We start from the raw sequence: 23,768 nt of genomic DNA on the forward strand, positions 1-23,768 counted from the left end.
CATCCTTTGAAAATATTCAGAAGCAGGTGATTCAACAGAACCATAGGTAATGCCTGATACTGCCCTTGCAAATGAAGAATGCTCTCAGCAGTTATACCGAACTAAGAGGTTACTAAGGAAAGTGCAGAACCTTTCTCATAGAGGTTTTCCTGAGAATTTAAGCAAACAGGCTAAGTGTGGAGTGGATACACTTGAACCTGTAGAGGACCTTGTCAGGAGGGATATCCCAATGTCCTTCTGTTTCTAGGTTGCTCTGAATCCTTGTTCTCAAGATGGAAGACACTGGCTCTTTTTTAGTAAAAATAGAAAGGAAATAGTTGTACTACACTATGAGAAAAGCTAGGGTATGGGTTTCTTAAAAACTAGAAAGACTCCTTAATAGAGACAAACTAGCTTCCAAATCTGCTGTTCAGTCTTTGCATGGTCAATTGCTCCATTACTAGAGTAACTTTAGAAAGCTGGCAAAGTACTGGCAAAAATAGGATTTTTTTTTTTCTTCAGTACATCTGTCACTCTTGCAGCAATACATCCCACATGGGCATGTGTATTTGGAAGATACAGATTCACACTAAAACCCAAGCTTTGTTCAGTGATGTATATTCCCTAAGGATCTGTTTCTGAGATCCAATATACTAACACTCTGGCTCTATCAAAAGGCAGTGGAATAAGCAAATAGGGCATGATTTATTTGCTTTTTCTTACAAGACTTCTTTTTCCTTCCTCCTACATGTTACATAAAAAAAGCTACACTTGCCAAGTTCTTTAACATGCAAAATACTATGAAATTAAAAACAGTTCTTTTTCCTTAGTAAGAAACCCTATGAATGCCACAGCAGGATCTTGTCCTGAGATGTCCATGTATATCTTTCTTGTGCATTTCTCCAAAACCTTGTCCAGCTGAGGGCAAAGAATAGCTTTGATCCAACAAGTCCAAGTGGAAGATCCTGCATTTGGTTTGGGGCGATCCCAAGCATGGGAGAAGAGCTCACTGAGAGCAGCCCTGCTGAGAAGGACTTGGGGGTGCTGGTGGATGAGAAGCTGGACATGAGCTGTCAATGAGCTCTCACTTCCACAGAAAGCCAAACGTGTCCTGGGCTGCATCCACTGGTGGGCAGCAGGGCCAGGGAGGGGATTCTGCCCCTCTGCTCTGCTCAGCCCCCACCTGCAGGGCTGCATCAGCTCTGGGGTCCCAGCACAGGGAGAACAGGGACCTGCTGGAGCGAGTACAGAGGAGGGACATCAGGATGATTAGAGGGAGAACCTCTCTTAAGATAGGCTGAGGGTCGGGTTTGTTCGTAGAACTTTCCAGTACCTAGAGGGGGATTACAAAAAAGAGGAAGAGTGACGGGCAGATAGCGATAGGCCATGGGGGGATGCTTTTAAACTACAGAGAAGAGATTTAGCTTAGATGTCAGGGAGGAATTCGTCCCTGTGAGGGCGGTGAGGCACTGACACAGGTTGCCCAGAGAAGCTGTGGCTGCCCCACGCCCGGAGGTGCCCAAGGCCGGGTCGGGGTTGCTCGGAGCACGCCGCTGCCGTGGGCGCTGTCCCTATCCACGGGCGGAGCTGTCCCCCGCCACGGGACGTTGCACCGGGACTGTCCCGCCCAAGCCCCGCCCAGCGGCGGCCGCGCGGAAGGCACGCGGCCCCGTGCGCCACGGACTGCGCGCGCGGCCATTGGCTGGAGCGGCCGCCGCCCCGCCCCCCGCGCCCGGCCGCGGATGTCGCAGCCGCTGTGCGCCCTTGTCGTTTGAAACGCGGCCCAAGATGGCGGCGGCGGCCGGGAGCGGGGCCGAGGCGGCGGCGGCGGCCAGGCTGGAGGGGGCACGGCGAGAGGAGGAGACGGCGGCGGCCGCGGCGGCGGAGGATGAAGAGGACGGGAAAGGAGACGGCGGCAGGGCGGGCAAAGCGACGGGTGCTGCGGCAGGAGCCGGCGGGGAGGCTGGCGGCGGCGAGAGCGAAGAGGACGAGGAGGAGGAGGGGGAGGACGTGTTCGAGGTGGAAAAGATCCTTGACATGAAGAACGAGGGGGTGAGTGCGCGGGTCTCTTACACCGGCCGAGGAGCACGTGAAAAGATAATCCCGTTAGAGTTGCAATGTGAACCGCGCTGTGCACGGGTGTGCGAGGAGGCTTTTTGTGCCTTATTCCGGATTCAATCTCTTCAGCCAAAGATAAGCCTTTACTAAGTTGTTTGGTTTTGTCTGCATTGTTAAACTGCTCCTGGCGCTGAACTGCGGTACTATTTTGATGTGAAATGTTTTAGCGCAGAGATGGGCAGGGCTGAATGTAGCTGAGAACTTAGAGGCGTTTTCAAGGTATGTTGCCAAGGTCCACGTTCACAGACAAAACGGGGGAAGACTTCCTAAAATAAGAGCGTCTTCTCCTAATTAAAATAATAAGCTGTAGTGATCTTGAATTGTTTAAACTGAAATACCAGAACTTGATTTGTTTATTTGAAAGCAACCTAGACTGGTTGGAGTTCTTTAAAAATTTTCTTAAACCTCAAATAAAAAAAAATAATTAACACAGGGTTTTTTAAATTATTTTGTGCCTGAAAGATTTTTATTTTAACTAATTGATGATTTTTATTTTAGGCTTCAGTCAGGTACATGACATTATAAAATTCTGTCAATTTCATGTAAAAGATCAGTCTTGAAACCCTTAGGCTGGAGAGCCTTCAAAGCAATATTTTTTTCAATATTTGTGATGTTCCGACAGCACCTTAGCTGAAATGTGTTTATGTCTTCAGATTATGTTATGCTTTCAGGGTAATACAGTATTTATAGCTTTGCCCGTACGAAGTGTTGGTCAACATAAGTCAGGCTTGAAAACAAGAGGATTAGTTTTTTTGGTTTTTTTTTTGCCTTTTCTTACCACCCACCCCCAAGGGATGGAACCTGAAATCTGTAGGTGGTCGTGATAGTGAGACATTGAAGAGTACTGGGATACATCAAGTACCATCTCTTAAAAATGTCATTGGCACGTGCTGGTAACAGGGTGTCTCTTTTCCATCCCACTCCAAGCAGCCCGTTCTGCAGCACGTTCTGAGCTCTGTGTGCCTGAGTTTTCCAGGCTGGGTCAGCGCAGTGAGCTTCAGCGCGTGGATGTACCCGCACATGGTGCTTGTGGCTTGGTGGCATGAGCTCCAAACGCATCAGGTGCCCTCTCAGTTGCTCTGCTGCAGGGCCTGTGCTCCTGGGCTCCACAAGTGCAGGGCAAGGCAGGAGCTCATACTGAGGTGTAACTTCCAGAATGGCTGGGAAGAGCCATGTGTCACCACAGAGCAAGTCAGCCACTGTGCAGCGTGGCATGAGGCAGGTCGGGGTGTTGTGTGTCACAGAACAGAAGTGTGACAGCTGGAGAGTCCTGCACAGAGATGCTCTTCCCACACACAGTACTGGTGTTGCTGGGCCTGGCAGTTACAGTAGGATGAGAGACAGCACTTCTGGATTGGGATTGGGCTGGGGAGTTAGACCTGTGGATAAATAAAACATTAACGTGACCTACTTAAAGAGGACAAGCAGTGAAAGTTTGGAAATGTAGTCTATCAGTATATCTATAAAGCTTTTCGTACTGCATCTCAGTTATACTAAAACAACAGTTTAGTTTGGTGCAAATCTGGTGGTCCCCAGTGGAAATGGGAAATTTTAACTCTGCTGTTTAATGATATGGTGGTACCCTTTTCCGTATGAATTGGTTCTAGCTCATGACTAGTTCTCACAGAAACTAGAGCAGTATAAAAATGCTTGGAATAATTCTGTTTTTTCTAAGTGATAACAGAGGGGGAAAAATATCAATACTGAGTGAAAGAGTGTTGATAGGTGAGTTGATAGGTGAGTAAGACCATGTCTCTTAAGTGTGAGAATCAATCTTCTGCCTTCACTTAAGCTGAATTTTATAAAACTATCCTCAGCTGCATTTTTCTGTCACTCTCCATGTATGGAATGTAGCTGTACAGCAGCCAAATGGTTTTGCATTTGCATTAGACTTTCTTTTATGCAGCTTTCTCAATTAATGAAAAAAGGACTTGTGGCTTATTTGGTACCTGAGTTACAAGGATGTTCCTAACTCTGCAGCTAGCAGAAGTCCTGCATCTGAAAGGGAATAACCGTGTGCCACCAGGCAGGTGAGAGTCCAGCTGGCTAGGATGCAGATTTGCAAGAAAGGAGGTGGGAGTCCCCACAGGCAAGTAAGGTGAACATGAGTCAGCAGTTCGTGCAGCAAAGAAGGACAGCAGCGTCCAGGAGTGTAGCCAGAAGATCAAGAGATGCTTCATTCTCTCTTCTCAGACTGCTGAGGGGCATCCCGAGTACTGTGTGAAGTTCTGAGCTCCCCAGGACAGAAAGACATGTACATACCAGAGAGAAGGGTAATGAAAACAGTCAGGAAGCTGAGAGCTCGATTTGCTTTGCTATAAGAAGAGAAGAATCAGGGGAGATCAAAAATCAGGGAAAAAATGAGGGAAACCAAAAACCAGGGAAAGGATGAGACAGAGGACACAAGCTGGAAGACAGGGAAATCTGCATAAATACACTGACTGGGCAGATATCTGAGCAGTCTGATGTAAGCAGTCCTGCTTTGAGAGGGCATTTTACTTGTTAGTTCTGGAGATCCTTTATAACATAACACACTCTGTGACTGTAATGAGGAAGTTACTGGTGGCTTGTTTTGTAAGTAACCCAACAGAAGAAAGAAAGGGGAGAGGGGAATATGATTTTGGAAACTTAACCATCTCTCTTGATTTAAGAATTAAGCTAAATTCTAAGAGAAATCTTAAACTAAGGTGTTTGAATATAGGCTATTTATTTATTTAGATATCTGTGAAGCAAAATACAGAAGATTGTAAATAGAGTTGGTTAGTTGGTTGCTGAAGTTTAGTGGCATGTATATACACTTGGTCAAAGGTTAATTATGCTCAGGCAAAAATTTAAGCATAGACATTTAACAGTAAGTGCCAAATGGCAATTCTTCTGAAGCTTTCTTTCTCCAGGCTTGGTTAGCACTGTAAGGTCTTTCAGAGCATTATCAGTCCATGCTTGAAAGTGAGAGGTACTATTTTGCCTCTCCAAAGGTGCTTTCCTAAGTACATTTGCTAAAAAATTAATTTTTTAATGGTAAAGAACTTTGTACTTTAGTAGAAAAAACTAGATAGAGACTACAAGGTGCAATTTTATCCCTCAGTGAAGTTCAATACTCTTGAAAAAATTCAAGTTCAGATTTTTGTATGTAATCTACCAAAATCTTTGTAACTAACTCCACTGAGATGCACACACTCAGATTTTTGTCTAGGTTTAACTTGATTTCATTGATGAGGATTTTTTCCTAACTGTTGGTATTTCAGTTTATCAAAAATAGACTTGATTACAAATATAGCATAAGTTATAAATTCCAATATGAAATCTGGTGAATGGTGTTAATCCATTAGAAGTCTTAAGGGTTTATATCAAGTTATTCAACAAAGAGAAAACAGTCAAGCTTGAAATTTTTATGGAAGAAATATTAAAACTTGAAAAGAAATTATTTCATAAGTGTCAGAAAACCAATTTTGATAATCTGACTGGGAATTTATGATACATACATTGTAGCTGTGGTTCTGAATAGATGTTAGATACTGGAAGTATTTTGGATAAAACTATTCCAACTACAGAAATACTGATTTTTATATACACAAAATTGTATATCCAGTGACATCCTCAAGAATTGACTAGCTGATGCAATACTGTGCTATATTGTATTAAATGTTGTGGGTTTTTCTTACAGGGTAAAACTCTCTATAAAGTCCGGTGGAAAGGATACACCTCTGATGATGATACCTGGGAACCAGAGGCTCACTTGGAAGACTGCAAAGAAGTGCTTCTTGAATTCAGAAAAAAGATTGTGGATAATAAGCCTAAACCTGTTAAAAAAGACATACAGGTGTGTTTCAACTTCCAGTATCTTACACTGGAGACATAATCCCTATCTAGACTACTAACGAGAGGAGGGGAGAAGGCATTTGAAACATAGAATTAAGGAATCTCATCCAAAACGTTTTTGTTTCTTGTGAAACTTAATATTGTTGCTGTTCTGTGGTATGGATTTTTTTTTGTTGACAAGTTTGCTTGTAGATTGAATCCATCTAAACTTCAATTCCATTTCTAATGGAACTATGTAAGTAATGTACGGTCATTTTCGTTTGACAACATAAATAACCCCCTTTCCCTGCCCATATGCATATTGTCACTGAAGCTGGGCACAATGTTCCAATCACCCTCCTGCTTTCTGTAGGAGATCAATGACTTTTGGCAAGAGAGGAATACAGAAAGATTAGATGCCAGAGGGCAGAATATGGCTTTTTCTTTTCTTTTTTTTAAAGGCTCAGCTTGAAAAAGCACTGTTGTTACACTTAACAGTCCTTTTTGAAAACTGGTACAGTGCTTCTGGGAAACCTGTAGGTAAATCCTGCAAAATCAGATCAATTGTTTTTGATGTAAAATAGCTCAGATTAAGTTCTGTTCTGGAATGTGGTTGTTGGATGTGTAATTGGTTTACTTGAATTGTTTGTGTATTGATTCTCATCCAAGCAGTTCATAGTGTAATTTAAGTAAGTAAGCATGTTTGCAATTTGGCAATGAGGAATGATCTTGGCAGGGATCAAAAGATTGAAGTGCTTAAAAAATTATTTTTCCCAAGCACGACCACTACCATTTTTGTATACTTTGTACCAAAGTGATAGTTTATTGGGGAAGGAAAAACTTCTAATTTTTTTCCTTTACCTTTTAGAAACCACCTCTAAATGATGATATATTTGAAGCAGAGTCTGACAGCGACTGGCAGAGTGAAACAAAAGATGATGTTTCACCAAAGAAGAAAAAGAAGAAGTCAAAAGAGGGAGAGGATAAAAGTCCAGATGACCTGAAGAAGAAAAAATCTAAGTCTGCAAAACCCAAGGAAAAACCCAGAACAGAATGTGAAAATTCCTCAGATACTTTGGTTTTAGATTCAAAGCCAAAAAAAAGGACTTTAGAAACTAAGGAGGATTCAAAGGACCCAAAGAAGCAAAGGAAAGAAGATACTAAAGAAATCAAGAAAAAGAAAGGAGAAGATTTAAAAATAAAATCTAAAGAAGATTCTAAAGAAAATAAAAAATCACAGAAGGAGAAGCATGGAGATGTTCAGTTGGACTCAGAATCAAGCACTGTGGATGATTCAATTTCTCAGGGAACTGATAATGAAAGTTCAAACATAAATTCTGAAAATAAAGATGAAAAGCAAAAGGTAATAAGTGGAGAAGAGAGATTGGAACAAGAAATTGATGAAAAAGGTGCTATTACTGATAAATATCTTGATGGATCAGCAAGTAATGAAGATGACGGTATTGATACTAGGGCTAAAAGAAAGAAGAAAAAAATTCCTAAAGCAGAAGACTGTAGAGAAGAAGGTGGAAAAGTAGAAATTCAGGATACTCATTTAGAGAAGAGCATGCACAAAAAGCAAACAGGTCTAGAAAAAGTACCAGGAGAGTTGGAGAAAGTGTCACCTGCTCCTTCACCAGTGCAGAAGGGTTTGAAATTGAGTACTGATGAAAGGGTGTGCAAACCCATGGATTCCCCTGGGGAGGTAAGCACAGTTAGGGTGGAGGCTGGGGGTAAAATCAGTCTGTATCTTTGAGGTACAGATACCTCAAACCATGACTGTTTGTGATGGCAAAGAGAAAAGTACAAACTGGAAAGGTACTGAGCTGCATGAACTTAAAGAACCACCCACTGCACAATGTGTAACAGAGACTGGGTAGTTTCAGGATTCTGAACACTCTGAAGGGGGGGAATGCTTTAGGAAAGGAAAGCATAAATGTGAAAGGATACATTTCTCCCATTTACTATGTCTTTTTAGAATGAAATTTCCTGTTCTTGCAAGGCATGCTGTTGTTTTTAGCTTTGTTCATGCCCACCTTCAAGAGTTTCCTCATTTGACTTTCTTCTACTTGTGTAGTAAGGCAGAACAGTGTTGAGCAACACTTGCTCTCTCAGACACCAGCCATTCCATCAGGGCTTACATGTGGTGGCACCTACCTGAGAACTGGAATGCTGAAATCACTTCTAAAGCCCAGGTCTCCCAGATAATTGTGTAGCAGGCTTGTCTTGTTAGAATTCCTGCAGTGCTTACAGCAAATGCTTAGTTTAATGACATGGTTTCATATTAAATAGAAATAGAAGTGCTGTACCTGTTGTAAGAAATGAACTAAGCAAATACCAGGATGTTTATTGTTCCTTATTTAATACAGTAATGCTTTAAGAGAAGCAGAAATTGTAAAGGCAAAAGAAGAAAATTATGACAAAAATAAATATTTTTTGCAATGTTTCTGGGAATATAATTTCTTTCATCTGCTTCAGCCTGTTCTAATACAGTTTGCAGTTCATAAAACATTGTCTGCTAAGAGCAGCCATGTTCTGATTTAACAAGATTGCAGCCAAAACACATTGATACTTACTGGATATATCCCACTTCTGAGACGATAATTCCATGGTGCAAAGTTTCTTCTGCAGGTTCAGCAGTGTTTCTCTGCTTGTGATTGTTCTGTTTATGGAGTAGGTCACCTTAAATAAGTTATTCTGGGGATAGAGAATTATGTGTCATAATCTCAGAGTAGAGCTAGACAAAAGAGTGTGTTTGCAGGATCTTAGTGTTGAAAGTTCTGGAAAACATGGAATTACTCTGAGGCATAGGCCAGTTTCAGAAGGCTATTTAATTAGTTGAAGTGATACGGTCCTTTATTACCCAAATGTTTTGCGTACAGTTCATGGCTATAATGTTTGTGAGAGAGAGACAAGAATAGGAAAAATCTTGGGAATTCTGTTCTATTTACCAATGGTATAAAAATCCTGTCACCTTGACCATGGATAAATCAACAACAGAGGACAGTGAGTTTGCTCGTGGCTCTTCAGCATTCTCAGTGAGTTGTTTCTATGCTTCTCTCACGGTCGTGCTCCAAGGAAAGTCACGCTCCAAGGTACCAGCAATGTATGGAAGGTGTTCTGCTCTTTGCTTCTCTTGAGTGTAGAAGGCTTAAACAGTGTTTTCTGTAACTGGCTAATTATTCTCTGGAGCAGCTGTGGACTTGCATGGGTGGGTTTGGTGGAGAATTCTGCAGGGTTTTTTTTTGTTCACTAAATTGTTGGCCCAGAGAGATGATACCTTTCAAAGAAAGTCATCACGTATATTTCAGGTACCTGTCTTTCCTATGTAACTCTGCTTATAGAACACCAGTCATGTCAATTTATAACACAGTATTTTCTGTTTAGGGTCAGTTTGCATGGTGAACCATTCCTTCCATTTCATTTGCCTCCAAAAATAAATGGGTATGTTCTGCATCTGATCAGCATTAGAAATCTGGAATAGAATTCACGGTTACTGATTTTAACAGCCCCACTGTAGCAAATATCTGGTAGTCTCTTTAGAAAGTTATGGATTTCCTCTTAAATACCCAGCATCTGGCAGGATGAAGAGCTGCCTGTGTTAGCATTAATCACATCCATGATCAAAAGCCAAGTTTTGTGGAGGGAAGGGGGACAAAGAGGAAAGCAATTAAATGTCTCAGCTCTACTAATACATAATGATACACCAAATTAATCTGGTTTAATTAAGGTTTTTGCTGTGTCACATGGTAGCATATATTTAAATTTTTGTGAGGACTTCTTTTGGGGCAGTTTTTCAGAAAGATAGTGCTACTCCCTGTGCCAGGTTAGTGTCAGAGGCTGATAAAAAGCCATGCCAAGGAGCCTTGTCCAACCTACTCTGCAGTGAATTTGCTGAGTGGAGAGAGAAGATTACAGGAGGAGAAAGGCAAACCTTGGTAGAGAAAGCTGAATTCCATTTTGGCAAATTTGATTATATATCTACATCTACAATAACTGATATTAGATACTGTTAATAAGCTACTGTTACTGAGCTTGGACTTCTGCAGGGATATCATGAGTTTGGCTGGATTTTGCTGAGTGTCTGTTTTTCACAAATAACTGTTGCCATAATGTTCTGTCTGTGTAAATTGCAAGGCTTGGAACCTTTTGTGTCCAACTGTCAAGTTTTCTCGGTTGAGGTTCAACTCAATGATATCATAATGCTTCGAATACAGTGCTACAAAATTGTTAAATACTCTGAAATAATTACATTATATTCAGGTGTACTATTTGGAACAAACAAAAAGTTCCTAATTTTGAATTGCCTTCAAAATGCTGGTTTTGTCATATCTGCAGCTCTTCCATAAAGCGACTTGAATGGCTGGGATGCAGTAAAAATATGAATTGAAATTACTATGTTCAGGAAATAATACCTCTGCTGTTAGGAAAGAAGCCTTCACAGACTTAACTCCTGACTCACCTGTTTAATTCTTAGGAATGTCTACAAGTCTACAATTAATACTACTGAAACCCATTGTATACAGGTTTCAGTAGTATTAATTGTAAATATGCTTTATGTTTGGAGTGGTGAAAGGAGTTTATTTTCCATTTTTCCTCTACCACTAAAATTTGATCTTTGTTTTCAATTTTAGGAAAGAGAAGTAAAGAAAACTGAAATTAAAGAAAAATCTCAAAAAAAGGAGCCTGAAAAAGAAGAAAAAACCAGAAAAGAACAGAAGGTCCTAAAAAGTAAGTGCTAACTTCTTGAAACAGAGAAGGAATGACCCTTCAGAGCATTCTCTTCTTATTTCTACAAGGGCAGATATTGTGTCATTTTGTAACACACATGTGCACACACCCCCTAGAAATAAGGAATTCTGTTTTTATTTTAGGAAGCAAAAGTCTTGTGTTTAATGGCTTTGTTAATACATGCTTCATGAGAATGTTAATATATGCTTCATGTATGAAGCACAGAAGTATATAGAAGTCTCTTGACATTTTTGTAGACAAGTCAAGATTTTGCCCTATTTAATATTGACAACTGTGCTTCTCTGGCATGTAATAGTAACTTTTTTTTTAGAGGAATTCATCCAACTATTGACTATTTTCAGAAGTGTTCTGATGACATTATGCATATATACCTTTTATAGTTAGAAAAATTAGTAGGGGTTCCCATCAGACAAACAGCTTGCCTCCTGCTTTAGCCACAGAGACAGGTTATGTTATACAACCCTGGATGATTAAATACACAGCAAAAAATGTCTAGGCTCTGTTTCTGTTCCTAATAGTATAATTGATTATTACTGTTACTGCTCTTCATCTTGGAACAACCCTGGTTTACTTTTTTCAGGATAAATTCCTTCACTAGAGAAACACCTTTTTCTGAAAGTAGCGTAGATGCTTACAGTGCTTAAGAAAAGTAGTAAGAAGCAGAATGATTAATGATTGTTTCTGTGCAGCACTTGTCCTTTGTCTGGTCATCACAGATACTGAACTGTACTTCAGAAGTAGTAATTTATGCACAATTCTAAACTGCATTTCTTAAAAGGAAGATGGTACCATGTTGAAAGCAGTCAGAACTCAGACTTGGCAGGGTAGGTGGAGGTGGACTAGTTCTCCTGACTTTGGTCTTATGTTAAGCTTGCTCCTGTTCTCAAATACCTTACAGAAAGAGAACAAATCTTTTCTAAATTGATGCTGGTCTTTTAGTTAAATTTTGTTACATAATAGTATTTAGTGGCTCAAGTAGTCACTCTTGGTAACTGTCTCAATATTCTAGGCTTTAAGGTCATCAAAAGTGCATTTGAGTAGTTTAATGTCGCTTCAGAAGAAAAAAAAAGTGAATATTATGAGAATAACTGCAAAAGAGAAGAATCTTTGCTAGAATAGAAATTCATAGAAGAATTAAAAGAGCAAGGTGTACAAGGAAAGGAGAAATATAAGAGATGAAGCAAACACATGGACTTGCATTGCTGCAGAATGTGACTGAGAAGTACTGGATGTGTGTCAAATGGAGAACACTGGTAGTTGAGATTTTCTCCATTCCTGCTTGCATTTCTAGTGCTCCAGTTCTTGTCTCTGCAGGGGGCTGAAAAGAAGTTCTCTTCTGAAACTTACTGGTATCTTTTCAGTGTGTTTCCATTGCTTCTGCTACTACAGTGATGGAGTGGTCACCTTCCCATAATCACTTTAGCCTTATTTATTACAACAAATTAGCAGTTTCTTTCAAGTAAAAGCTTTTAATGTTTCTAATGTAGCCTTTGCTGCTGAGAAACATTCCATACTGACTGCCAGGGTTTACTTGAATGAAAAGTAGCAGTAGTCGTTTGTTAAGCTGCTAATCATTGAAACAAGGGCAAGCATTCATTAGCTTGAAAGTTTACAATTTGTTACTTATTTTACTTTTTTTTTTTTTCCTTCCGCAAAATTAAATACATGATAGATGGCAAGCAGCAAGTCCTGAGTTTGGGTATGGACATGCAGTTAGAATGGCTGACACTAGAAGAATTCCAGAAGCATCTTGATGGAGAAGATGAGAATAATGTATCAACAGAACCAATATCAAGTGGTGAGTATTTTTCTGGCAAGAAGGGGTGTTTCTTAGCTGACATTTCAAAGGGAAATATCCTATAACAACATTGAATTTATTTTCTAGCTCTCCTGAGAGATGCTGTTAAAAGTGGAGACTACATGACAGTGAAAATGGCCCTTTCTTCAAATGAGGAATATAATTTGGATCAAGAGGTAATTTTTGTGCAGTAGAAGTATTGGAAGACAGTAGGAGGGAAGAAAACAAATTTTGACTTTTTGAAAAGCTTTTCCCTCTTATGCTGTAGCAGATTTCCATCTCACCTAAGTAAAAAAAGCACAAGGTATCAAAAAGGACTACAAACTTGGAAGTTTCAGTATTTGTTATTGATTTCTTCCAAGAAAAAATGAAGTTTGATAGAACCATCCCAGTAGCTTTCCAGCCAACTTGCCCAGTGTATTTAACTGACTAAATGTGGAACTTTGCATGCTATTAGGAACAATAACCATCAGTACAAGTGGCTAAACTGTGTAAAACATTGTACATGGGAAACAAAACTCTGAAAAGCTCCAAAAACCTGCAAGTTGTTTGACATACTGGGACCACTTCATAATTAGTGTTCTGACAGTTTGTCATCAGCTGTGTTCTTACTGGGTTTACTTTCAAGGATCTATTTTCCCATTGAATAGGACTGTAGTTCCATTTTTGAATTTTAAAATCTCCAATACTGGTATTTTTACTGGTGATCTTGTGTAGTTGTGTTATGTAGCATTTTGAGAACTCCACATTATGCTAAGACTTCTGAGGTGTTGTATTGAACTCCTGAGGCCAGCATGTGTTCTGTGAGTTGTAAGGTCTGGTGAAAAATGCAGGAATGAGCGAGGAGACTGGCTGGTCACGAAGACACTCTGATAAAATCAAAAAGTAATGTTGTGGGAGCAGCTGACTTGAGCCATAGTGGTTTTTCTCCATGGGTGCTGAAAAGTCTTGTGGTCTTCCCACCCTCAAATACCTTACAGCCTTTCTTCCTGGTTCATTCTGGTTTTCCTGCTTCTTGTTCTGATCCTCAGAATGTTACGGGTTTTGCAGATTATGGAGCTCAGAGTGTGAGACCTGCGGACCAGAGAAGTGGGAGGTGATAATTTGCTGGTATCTGGCAGCCATGTATGTGTGAATTCTTCTGCCAGGGAGGGAAATCTTTGTGAAACATGTTGATGTGCTTGAAATTTTTGTCTTGCAGCTTTGATTTATCTTGAAGTATTTCTTTTTGTTGTTATTATTTTTTGTAATGGCAATGATTTTTTTTCCAGGACCCAAGTGGAATGACCCTGGTAATGCTTGCTGCTGCCGGAGGGCATGATGACCTTCTGCGGGTGCTAATCAGGAAAGGAGCTAAAGTTAATGGTAGACAGAAAAATGGAACAACTGCATTGATACATGCAGCTGAAAAGGTTGGCTTGGTTATTGTTCTGTTTGTGGTTCTGGGCTCTTTTACTTATGTTTAAAGGTGGTACACAATTTTTTACCTTTGGATGGTGCCTAAAAAGTAGTTAGCAAGATACAGCAGGGTGTCTAATAATAATTTCAGCAGCTGTGGTTATTGTAGTATAAATAAGTTCTGATCACAAACCCCACCCTGAGCAGAGAATATCATAGGAGGAAAAGTGGAGGAAGAGGGTATCTCTGAATGTTTTTGTCTGAGAGCTGAAGTTCTTGTAGTAGAATTGCTTTTTATGATATCTGGCTACACAGGATCCAAACTAGAAACACTTGGAAAGAAAATCTCTGATTAAACAGGATTTGGTATTTTAAAGCAATTGGGCAATGGACACAGTGGCAAGCTCTTCCCAAGATAAGACCAGCTAAAGCAGTAAGTTAGAGCAAGTCAGGGTTTCATGGGTGAACTCTTCTGTTCAGGTGGGTCCATGTGCTTTCCCATGTACAGTAGATAGCAAGCCAGTAGGGAGCCTCTTTCCAGTTTGGTGGCAGATGCAAATACACTGCTTCCTTCCTGTGATGTTTATTATTGCAGGATTTAGAAAAAAAGTAAGAATTGTAAATAATTAGGGCTATGCACTTGCCTAAGTCTGAAATGCTCTTTGTTAGCCATGGGAGCGAACAGTATTAATTGTGCCATGACTCATGTTTTGAATTCTATGGATGAATTTTAAGTAAATGACATTTTATATTCTGAAACAAAACCAGAGTATTTTTACTTACTTTTGTTATGGGTTTGGTTTGTTTTTTTCCCCAGAATTTTCTAACAACAGTAGCTATTCTTCTGGAAGCTGGAGCATATGTGAACATGCAGCAGAGCAGTGGTGAGACTGCCTTAATGAAGGTAAATTCTGTGTTTATCCTTACATAGTTCAATAGGAATACTTTTGTCAAACTAGTAAAACATAAAAATGTATTTGTAGAATTCATTTCAGGAACACATCTCTTATTTGAAATAAAAATAGCATTCGTAGTTACTCTAAGCAGAGTTCTGATCCATTTCTTTAATGTACTGTAATATCTAAACAAGAAACAGAGATGCCTTCAGCATGCAGTGCTAAATGTGGGTCATCATCTTCTTCTGTTGTTTGGCTCAAAGAAATGCAGATGTGGTCTTCCAGCTGAGATAATCAGATTGTCAGCAGGAAGAGAAAAATTCCAGAAAGAAAAACCTTTCACTTAGGTGTTGCTGTGATTGGCACTTGCTGTTTTATTGCAGGCCAGAAATAAAACAGCAGATTTACAGTCTGATTCCCAGTGCCTCTTCTGTCCCATTACTCCCCCGGTCACAAAGGAAATCCTGATTTTTTTAAACATTTCTTTTTTTGTAATTCTAATTAAAAATTTTAATACTCTTAAAATTCTAATACTCTTAAAACAGTCTGTGCTTTTAATATTTTTTATTTATGTGGATGAATTTCACCAAAGTTCCCCTTTGGATGAAGTTGCTGTATTTATCTGTAGGCTGTTTGTATAGTTTGTTTGCCAAAGAGGTTACAGAAGCTTTCCTGCCCAGACAATGTGTTATTGTTTCTGTTCTGGCCTCTGTGAGGTTTAACAAGTGGGGATTTCATATTTTCTCTGAAGACAACAACTCACTTGTGGTTTCCTCAGCCACTTCAATCCAAAATCTCTTCATAATTTGGCTTCTTCCATGAACCTCAGTCTTGACCTTCTTTAAAGTTTTTATTAGTCTTTGATGCACAGCTATACAAACCAATTAGCAACCTACAGTGACTTATTCCGGGCGTTTGTTTTGCGATGCAGATACAAAGAATAGGATCTTCATTTCCAGTAACTTACTGGGACAAAGCTAGCCCTCTGTGGATAACCTATCAATGTGTTTATCAAGTCACTCTTACTAGACCTTAGGAGTTTGATCATACTTTTCCTAGTAGACAAAAAAGATCTCAGCACTCGATTCCTTTATGTCAGGTGGTGTGAGATTTTTCTGGTCTTTCTGGTTTGAGGAAGGCAGGTGGGTTGTTCTGTTTATGGCAGATGATGGATTGAAGGCACAGATAAAAGTTCAGAGCAGAGAGAAATTTCAGAAGCTGTCTTCTGAAAGGTCTTACAGCGATAAAAATATTGTATCTCTTGTGTCTTTTCCTAATTTATCTGAGTGAAGTGTTTGAAAACAAGTGACCAAGAGCATGTGTTTGCTTTCTTCAAAGTAAGACTTTTTTTAGATTTTCCTGTGCTTTTGTGAAATTTATAGTTGATGTGCCCTGAAATTCTTGCTGTAACAGTGAACAGCCTTGAATATCTATGCAGAGGATAACAGTGGCTTTCTGACATAGCTATGTACCAGTCTGAGACAAATTCTGTAAATTTACTGCATACCCAAAGTACCATTTTAAACTGAGATGCATAGAAAAACAGGCACTTGGAAATGTTACTTCTATAATTTCTAAATAGTTCTACAGAAACATATTTACTCAGGTAAACAATTGCAAGAAAATTTACAGTTACTGAACTCCAGCAGATCAGATGTTTCCACAGAACTTCTGGGATTTGCTTTCTTTTTTTTTTTTCCCCTAATTATATCTGCTTGGTAATCCCGACTGTTGCTTCTTCTGTAGGACTGGGTCTGTAGTATTGCCCAGATAAAGATAAAATATTTATGGAGTGTGTTCCTGAGTTTCAAGCTGTGTTACCATTCACAGAGCGAATAATTAAAGTTCTGAATTGTAACTACTTTTGGATTTTAATTCACTTCTGCACTTCTGCTTACTCTCATGTATGCTCTGTTCTGACGGGTTTGTCATTGTTTTCTGTCCTTCCATCTTCTCCCTTCCCACCCAGGCTTGTAAAAGAGGGAATTCTGATATAGTGCGGCTCATGATTGAAAGTGGAGCTGACTGCAACATTTTGTCCAAGCATCAGAACAGTGCCATGCATTTTGCTAAACAGTGCAATAACGTACTGGTGTATGAGCAGCTCAAGAGCCACTTGGAAACGTGAGTAAAATGTACTTGGAAGTTTGTTCTGCTGAAGTTTGCAGTGCTAGGCATGGCATAATTCCGGTTTAAGTCAAGGAAAATGTCAGGAAAGAAAACCGATCTGATTTAGGCAGAAAGCTAACTAATGAATCATGTGAAATCAAAATTATGTGAGCTAGCAGAATTGGCATACACTTGATCAAACGCTGAGTAAAAGCATGGAAAGGAGGAAAAGGTAATTCCTAGAAGAGAAAGATTCCTTTAACTTAAGATTCAGCAATCATGAAAACTTAGAAGTGTATAAGCACTGGAGCATTGAATGTAAGCTCTTACTAGGGCATGCCAAATAAAATACCTTGCTAGAAAGCATAGGAAAAATTCAAACAAAAGAACACCAAGCAGAAACACTATGAAAAGTCTGTGCAGGTGGTTATGGTGTTGTTGGACCTTTAAATGTTAGCTATGAGCTGAAAGTGCCAGACATAAAGCTTTCATGTCAATAGATGATGGAAATCATCATCATTATCATGCAGCAGAATGACTGAATAGCAGTGCAGTGTATGTGACATGCAAAGTGTTGATGTCATATGGTCATGTAAAAATATACTGAGCTAAACTGAGACAAACATACAGAGAAGGAGCAAGCTCTTCAAATATCCATTTGGAGGAATAATGTAGTTAATGTATATGGGCAGAAAATTATAACCAGCAATCTCTAAACTTGGGGAAGACTCAGGGAGGGTCTTAGGGCTTCTGCAGCAGGTGAGGTTTTGTCATGAATCCATAGTTAGTGCTGGAAGAACACTGTCTCAGTGCAAGGTTTTTTTCTTGTTTCATGGTTATGTAGTCCTAGTGATTCATCTATGTAGTCTAAGACACTCTGTCAAGTAGTTTGTAATCCAAACTTACTGAAAGCCCTGGCTGGTTTTTGCCTCATATCTCTTGTGTTTCCCATCAGCTGACTTCTTAAGTCTGTCTTTACAGAAACTGCCTTGTAATGGTCAATGTGTATCAATCAAAAAACACCTGAAGTGATAAGGTAAAGGGGATGCAGTCAGGTTGTTTTTAGTGGTTCCCAGTGACTGGACAAGGGGCAATGGACACCAACTGGAACACAGGAGGCTACCTCTACGCATCAGGAAATACATTTTTCCTTTTGAGGGTCATGCAGCACTGGCACAGGCTGCTCAGAGAGGTTGTCAGGTCTTTGGAAACTTTCTGAAGGTATCTGGACACCATGAGATTTCTCTTAGCCCACCTGTCAAGCCTGTTGGAGTCTCTTGTGGATGACAGAAATACACCAGAGGCTATCAGCCACTCCTCCCAGTTTTGTCTCATCTGCCAAAGTGCTGAGGACTTGCTGCACCACCTGCCAGGTCATTAATGAAGCTGTTGAACAGGACCAGACCCAGTATTGATCTCAGGGTGCACCAGCAGTGATTGGTTTCCAACTAGATTTTGTGCTACTGATTTTTGCTGAAGTAACATGTTTGGATCCAGTTTCATACCAGGAGGAAAGTATTGTGATGCCACTGTTTTTAGTGCCCTGTAAAGTTTGTCTGAGATACTGTAGATCACCGTATCAAACTTATGTCCTGAGCAGATGAACACTATAAGGAATATTTTTCTCTTGTAGAATGCTAAAAGGAAAAGTGCTAAAAGCATAAAAGCTAATAATTATTTTTCAGAAATTAGAAACCTGTTAAAGTGAGCAGGGGCAGCTGAAGTGGGTGAATGGAGTATGCTGATTCTTGCCTAGGGAAGCAAATCACCTTTTGAGGTGATTCTTAACTTGTTAATTAAGATTTTGAAGGCAACAGCAAGCATGCAGAATAGATCAGTGATCTGGTATCTGCTGTTCAATGTAGTGAGTCACTCATTTGCTATTTGATGCCTTTCCAGTTTGTTTCCTATTTGACACCTGCCACCTTTGGTTTTGGCTAATCTAAATAATGAGTTTTGGAAGATGTTGACCATGTGATTTTGCCAGTGAAGTTGCAGTTGAAATTAAATATTGATGATTGCAAAGTGGTGCCTAGGGGTATCACTGTGCTGATGTGAACTGTATAGGGAATATCACAGCTCTTGCTAATTTGGAAAGCTTTTAGACTCACTACCTGAAAATACCAGCTCAGTGCTTTTTGTCAGTCAGAAAGGAGGACAATATAGTAGTAGTGAAGCTGAAAATAAAATTATTAAAATGTCAAAATGCGAAATCAGGAAACAACAACAGAAAATAACGCAAGGCCATGAGACAGGTTCTGCAGGCCATCCTACTAAATGATCTTGTGATAGGTTTGAAGTGGAAAAATATTTTTGCACAGCAAAACTGAATCATGGATGTCATTTTTGCAGAATGTTGTGGTCACAAATACAGGGGATTTTAGAAGGATTAAGTAGATCTAAGGAGATGGGATTTGGCTGCAGTTTCTAGTTTTGAATGACTCTTAATCAGATTGCTAGAAAATAGGACAGTGTATCAAAAAAGAATGACTGTTTAATTTCTCATATTTAATATGGCTTTGTCAAGCATCTGGAAAATAGGCTACATGGGCTTTGCAGCTTGCTTAGGCAGGGCAGTTCTTGTGGTTTCTTTCCAGTGAAACATTGAAGTTTTAGATTCTGCAGACGATAGTCTCAGTTAGCAGGGTGGGGAAGTGTGTTCTGAATGATAACTGAAAAAGCCATAAAGCTGCCAGAGGTAGGACCTCTGCTGTGCTAATGTGGTCTCTCTTTGAAGGCCAGGCTGCCACTCCACCTGCCTCCCTAACCCTCCAAAAAAACCAAACAAAACCCCACTTTACCTGCCTTTTAGTGGTAGAATGGCTACTTTTGCACTGTTTCATTCACAGTTTAACTAGGAACTGCATTTTTCTAGTAGTATTGCCAGTAATACAGGGATGTACTTTTTATTTTTACTTGCAGGCAGATTGATAATTAAGTTGGGCTGGGAAAGTAGGGATGTCTGTTTAGCCACCAAGTATATATTGATGTTTCTGGGATATCTTTCTGTATATAAAGCCTTCAAAATATGTGGCTAGTAAGATCCTTTTTATTAAACTACTGCAGTGCATTTATATTAATGTTTTCTTTTTTTGGACCCAGTAGTTGAATTTCATGATCAGATTGCTAATGAAATATTTTATTAACTAAGTATTGAGATCTGTGGTTCATCTATGCATAAATGCTAGTGAGGAAGGCATTCACTCCTGAAAATCAGGAATCTAAAAAGGTGATCTAGAGTCCTTTTTTTTTGCATGTGTGTGTGTGTGTGTGTGTGTGTCAGCTCTCACCAAGCCTGTGTCTGGTAAAAAAATTCACTGGGTGAAGCACAGGCCTCATTTGTTTGGTCTTTCAGGCTCTCAAAAGTAGCAGAAGATACCATCAGGAATTATTTTGAAACTCGCCTTGCTTTGCTGGAGCCAGTGTTCCCAATTGCGTGTCATCGCCTCTGCGAAGGGCCAGACTTTTCTTTGGATTTTAACTATAAACCTCCACAAAATGTGCCAGAAGGTAGGGAGGGGTTTGTTGTTGTGGTGAGGGCATTGTTTAAAAAAGATAGAACAATATGTTTAAAGCATGTCTTAAATTATCTCCTATGCAAAATTATTTTTGTATGATTTTGCAGTACATCACATTAAGAACGCTCTGATTGTGGAACACAGGGAGAGCAATTATATTTTGATGTATTATGGGTAGGGTTTGTATTTTTTTTTTAAAGACTTTTTAATTACCTCATACAGAGTGTCAACTTCTTTCTGGTCATGGGTTACATTAGCTCAGTGACAGGCACTGTACGAAATGAGTGGTTTTACCTTTAGCTTAGAATTAATGATTCAGGAAAATCTAGGCTTACTAGATTACTAGAGAAGATCTTGTAGTGGATCCTTTTGTTTTCATGGACAGTAGGTCACATGCTGAAGGCTTGGAATGTAGTCCCAGCAGTGCCCTGAGACAAATGCAGTCTAGAAATACTAGGAAAAGGAAGCAGCTGCAGTCAACTTTGTTTTGCCCACAAACCATTCCCAAGGTATTTGGGAATGTTTCAATATTCCTCCAGGAATTGAGATGCTATTCTCTGCTGCTTGGCTTAGCTAAGTCATTTTTGATGAGTACATCAGGGAAATATCTATTGATACTGATCTTTCTTAAAGTGATAAATCAGTGTGACTATTAGAATCCACTTAAACTGAAATTAAAAGTGGGTATGTCTGCTCAGTTTTCTGGTTGTTCAGAGTTGTTGGATAATTCTTCCAGTTCTTATAGATACCCTGTATTTAAAATTAAGAAACTTAATGCAAGTTTATGTATTAAAATGAAGCATTTGTGGGTAGTTGAAGTTGCTGCTTGTTGAATTTCAGTGCAGTTCATAAAGATCTATAATGTCTGGTCTCAGTTGTCTGTTCCCTTGACTAGACCCAACCACACTAAATTCCGTAACACTCTTTGGGTAAACCTGAAACCACAGAAGTAAACTGTGCTAAGGATTGATGTTTCCATTTTGCATTCCTTTCTAATAGACACATAACCTTATTGCTGTAAAAAGTCCTTAACTTGGTGACCAAGCCAGTTGTTTTCTGGATCCACTGGCTTAGGAAATGGGATTTTTGCATGTTGGGTTGTTTATTTATATATATATATATATATATATATATATATATATATATATATACATACACACCATATAATGGTTTTTATTTATATGTATTTGCACCTGTCTTCAAAGGTCCAATGTACACAGTTCTAGATGATGGATCTAATTTCAAATTCACGTAACAGAATTGTCTTCCCTTTCAGGATCTGGAATTCTTCTCTTTGTTTTCCATGCAAATTTCTTTGGTAAAGAAGTTGTTGCTCGGCTCTGTGGACCATGCAGTGTACAAGCTGTGGTTTTAAACGACAAATTCCAACTTCCCATATTTTTGGTAAATCTTTTCATATAACTGATTTACTGTAAAACTACTTCATAAAGTCTTTATACAGCAGCCTGGGAAATCTCAGTGCCATAATTTGAATTTACAATATTGTGATGAAGCATACTTTTTATCATGATGATGTTTTTCTAAAATGAAACTTTGGATATGGAGAGAACTATAAACTTTTCTTGTACTAAGTTCCAGAAAAATTTATGACTTAAAAGTTCAGGACATAGTGCTGGACAACCTGGTTCTAGGTGGCCCTGCTTAAGCAGGGGGTTGGATTACATGGCCTGGAGAGGTCTTCTCCAGCCTCCAACTTTCTGTGATTCTGGAACTGAGGCTTCTTCTCTAATTGACCAAGCCTCTCACATTTTTGACCCAAGTAAGTTCTTTAATATTTTCTTAACAACCTACCTCAAAGTTTTAATAATTAATTTCTAGTTTGTTTTCTTTTAATCTATTTAATGAATCACTCTGCACAATTTTGAAGTCTTCTTGTTTTCCCAGTCATTGCATCAAAGGTTCATACACAATGTTCTTTCAAAAAAAGTATATTGAAAATGTTGTATTAGTCCTCTTACACAGCTCTTTCAGCCATAACCTACCATTAACTTTGTCCATTTTCTTTTTCCTTGTAGGACAGTCACTTTATTTATTCCTTCAGCCCTACTGCAGGCCTTAACAAGCTTTTCATACGGTTGGCAGAAGTTCCTACTGCCAAGGTACAAAATGTTCTCAAAATTAAATGTGTGTGGTCATCTGTTGTACTCTTCCATAGTCTGAATGCTTCTAGCTCTATGTTGCAAATACAAAACTTAAGGATCTTCCTGTCTCCACATCCCAGTTTCCATCAGTTACAGTTACAGCCTGTGACATTGCCAGAACTTGGGAACATTGCTATGTGTTAGTTCTGTTATAATTAAACATTTTTATGTTGCAGTCAGAATAATTCATACACTAGTTCCAGCTAAACATCTTCTCCATGTAGATTGTGAATTTCATGACTGAAAGATACATGGAGTGGCCACCTTTTTTTTGCATACAGATGTTTTTGCTTGTGTGTTGGAAATATTTACTGGAGTATGCACTCTGCTTTTAAATAGTCTGTTGCATTTTACAGGTGGTTTGGGCAATATTCCCCACTACATGTTGCAAGATGAATCCTGTTCTGGTTCTGGTAGCATTTATTTTATCCTAGAAACATATAACGGTATATTTTCCAGATCTTTAGATTTAAAAGTTGCACTGAAGTTATAGTCTTAAATGTTTTATTGCACTTTCTTTTAATTTCTTTTTTAAGTGGAAAAAGGTGTATCCATATGGAAGTATATGTTTGTCTGGTTCAGATTTGGGGCTAACTTGTTCAAACACCACCTGATGCTGCAGTATTCTACTGGAGTCCTTTAACAAGCCATCCATCTTTCAGTAGAGCTATTATAAACTGATTTTATTAAGGACTTTGTAATTCCTCTTTTTTCCTTTCTTAGTCAGTAGCAATTGTGTGCCTTTTCTTGTGCCATGCCTACATTAGGAGCGCTTAACACAGTGATCACCTGTGGCCAGCATTATTATGGAAGCTTTTGTTTTCTTTCACAGGTAAAGCTGCTCATAGGAGCTTACAGAGTGCAGCTGCAGTGACCTCTGAGCATGCCAAGTGGACTGACACTTTTTTGGATATACTTCTGATTCCTCTGTTCAGAGACTGACAAAGCAGTTTGGAACTTTTTGGCATCACATTCTGAAGACTCAATTCCCAGCTCGCCACTTGTTGGCAGTCACAGGAAGTGTGTATTGGAGAGCAGTTGAATACGCTGCATTGGTGGGACGGGGTTGTCAGCTTTTTTTACTTTGTACAGATGTAGATGTAAGTATTTGTGCCAATACATTTAACTCTGTTTTTCTTTAACTTGTGGAGTCCAGACTGCATATTTCAGCTTTTCCACAATGTGGAATGGTTCATATAAGAACTATTTAAGGTAATTACATGAAATGTCTTTTTTAAAG

At 39.2% G+C, this 23,768-nt stretch overlaps 1 protein-coding gene across 1 annotated transcript; it reads left to right on the plus strand.

Annotated features, from left to right (window-relative positions):
- The first annotated feature begins 1,711 nt into the window (after window positions 1–1,711).
- MPHOSPH8 (M-phase phosphoprotein 8) lies at window positions 1,712–23,670 on the plus strand. Its single transcript, XM_053971595.1, has 13 exons — window positions 1,712–2,031; window positions 5,762–5,917; window positions 6,764–7,600; window positions 10,530–10,626; window positions 12,320–12,445; window positions 12,533–12,621; window positions 13,717–13,857; window positions 14,661–14,747; window positions 16,709–16,863; window positions 20,204–20,358; window positions 21,643–21,770; window positions 22,403–22,486; window positions 23,361–23,670. Exons 1-13 carry the CDS (start codon window positions 1,768–1,770, stop codon window positions 23,400–23,402), a joined length of 2,361 nt encoding a protein of 786 aa, XP_053827570.1. The 5' UTR covers window positions 1,712–1,767; the 3' UTR covers window positions 23,403–23,670.
- The last annotated feature ends 98 nt before the right edge of the window (window positions 23,671–23,768 follow it).

The sequence above is a fragment of the Vidua macroura genome, chromosome 2, assembly GCF_024509145.1.
Source record: "Vidua macroura isolate BioBank_ID:100142 chromosome 2, ASM2450914v1, whole genome shotgun sequence".
Lineage (NCBI taxonomy): Eukaryota > Metazoa > Chordata > Aves > Passeriformes > Viduidae > Vidua > Vidua macroura.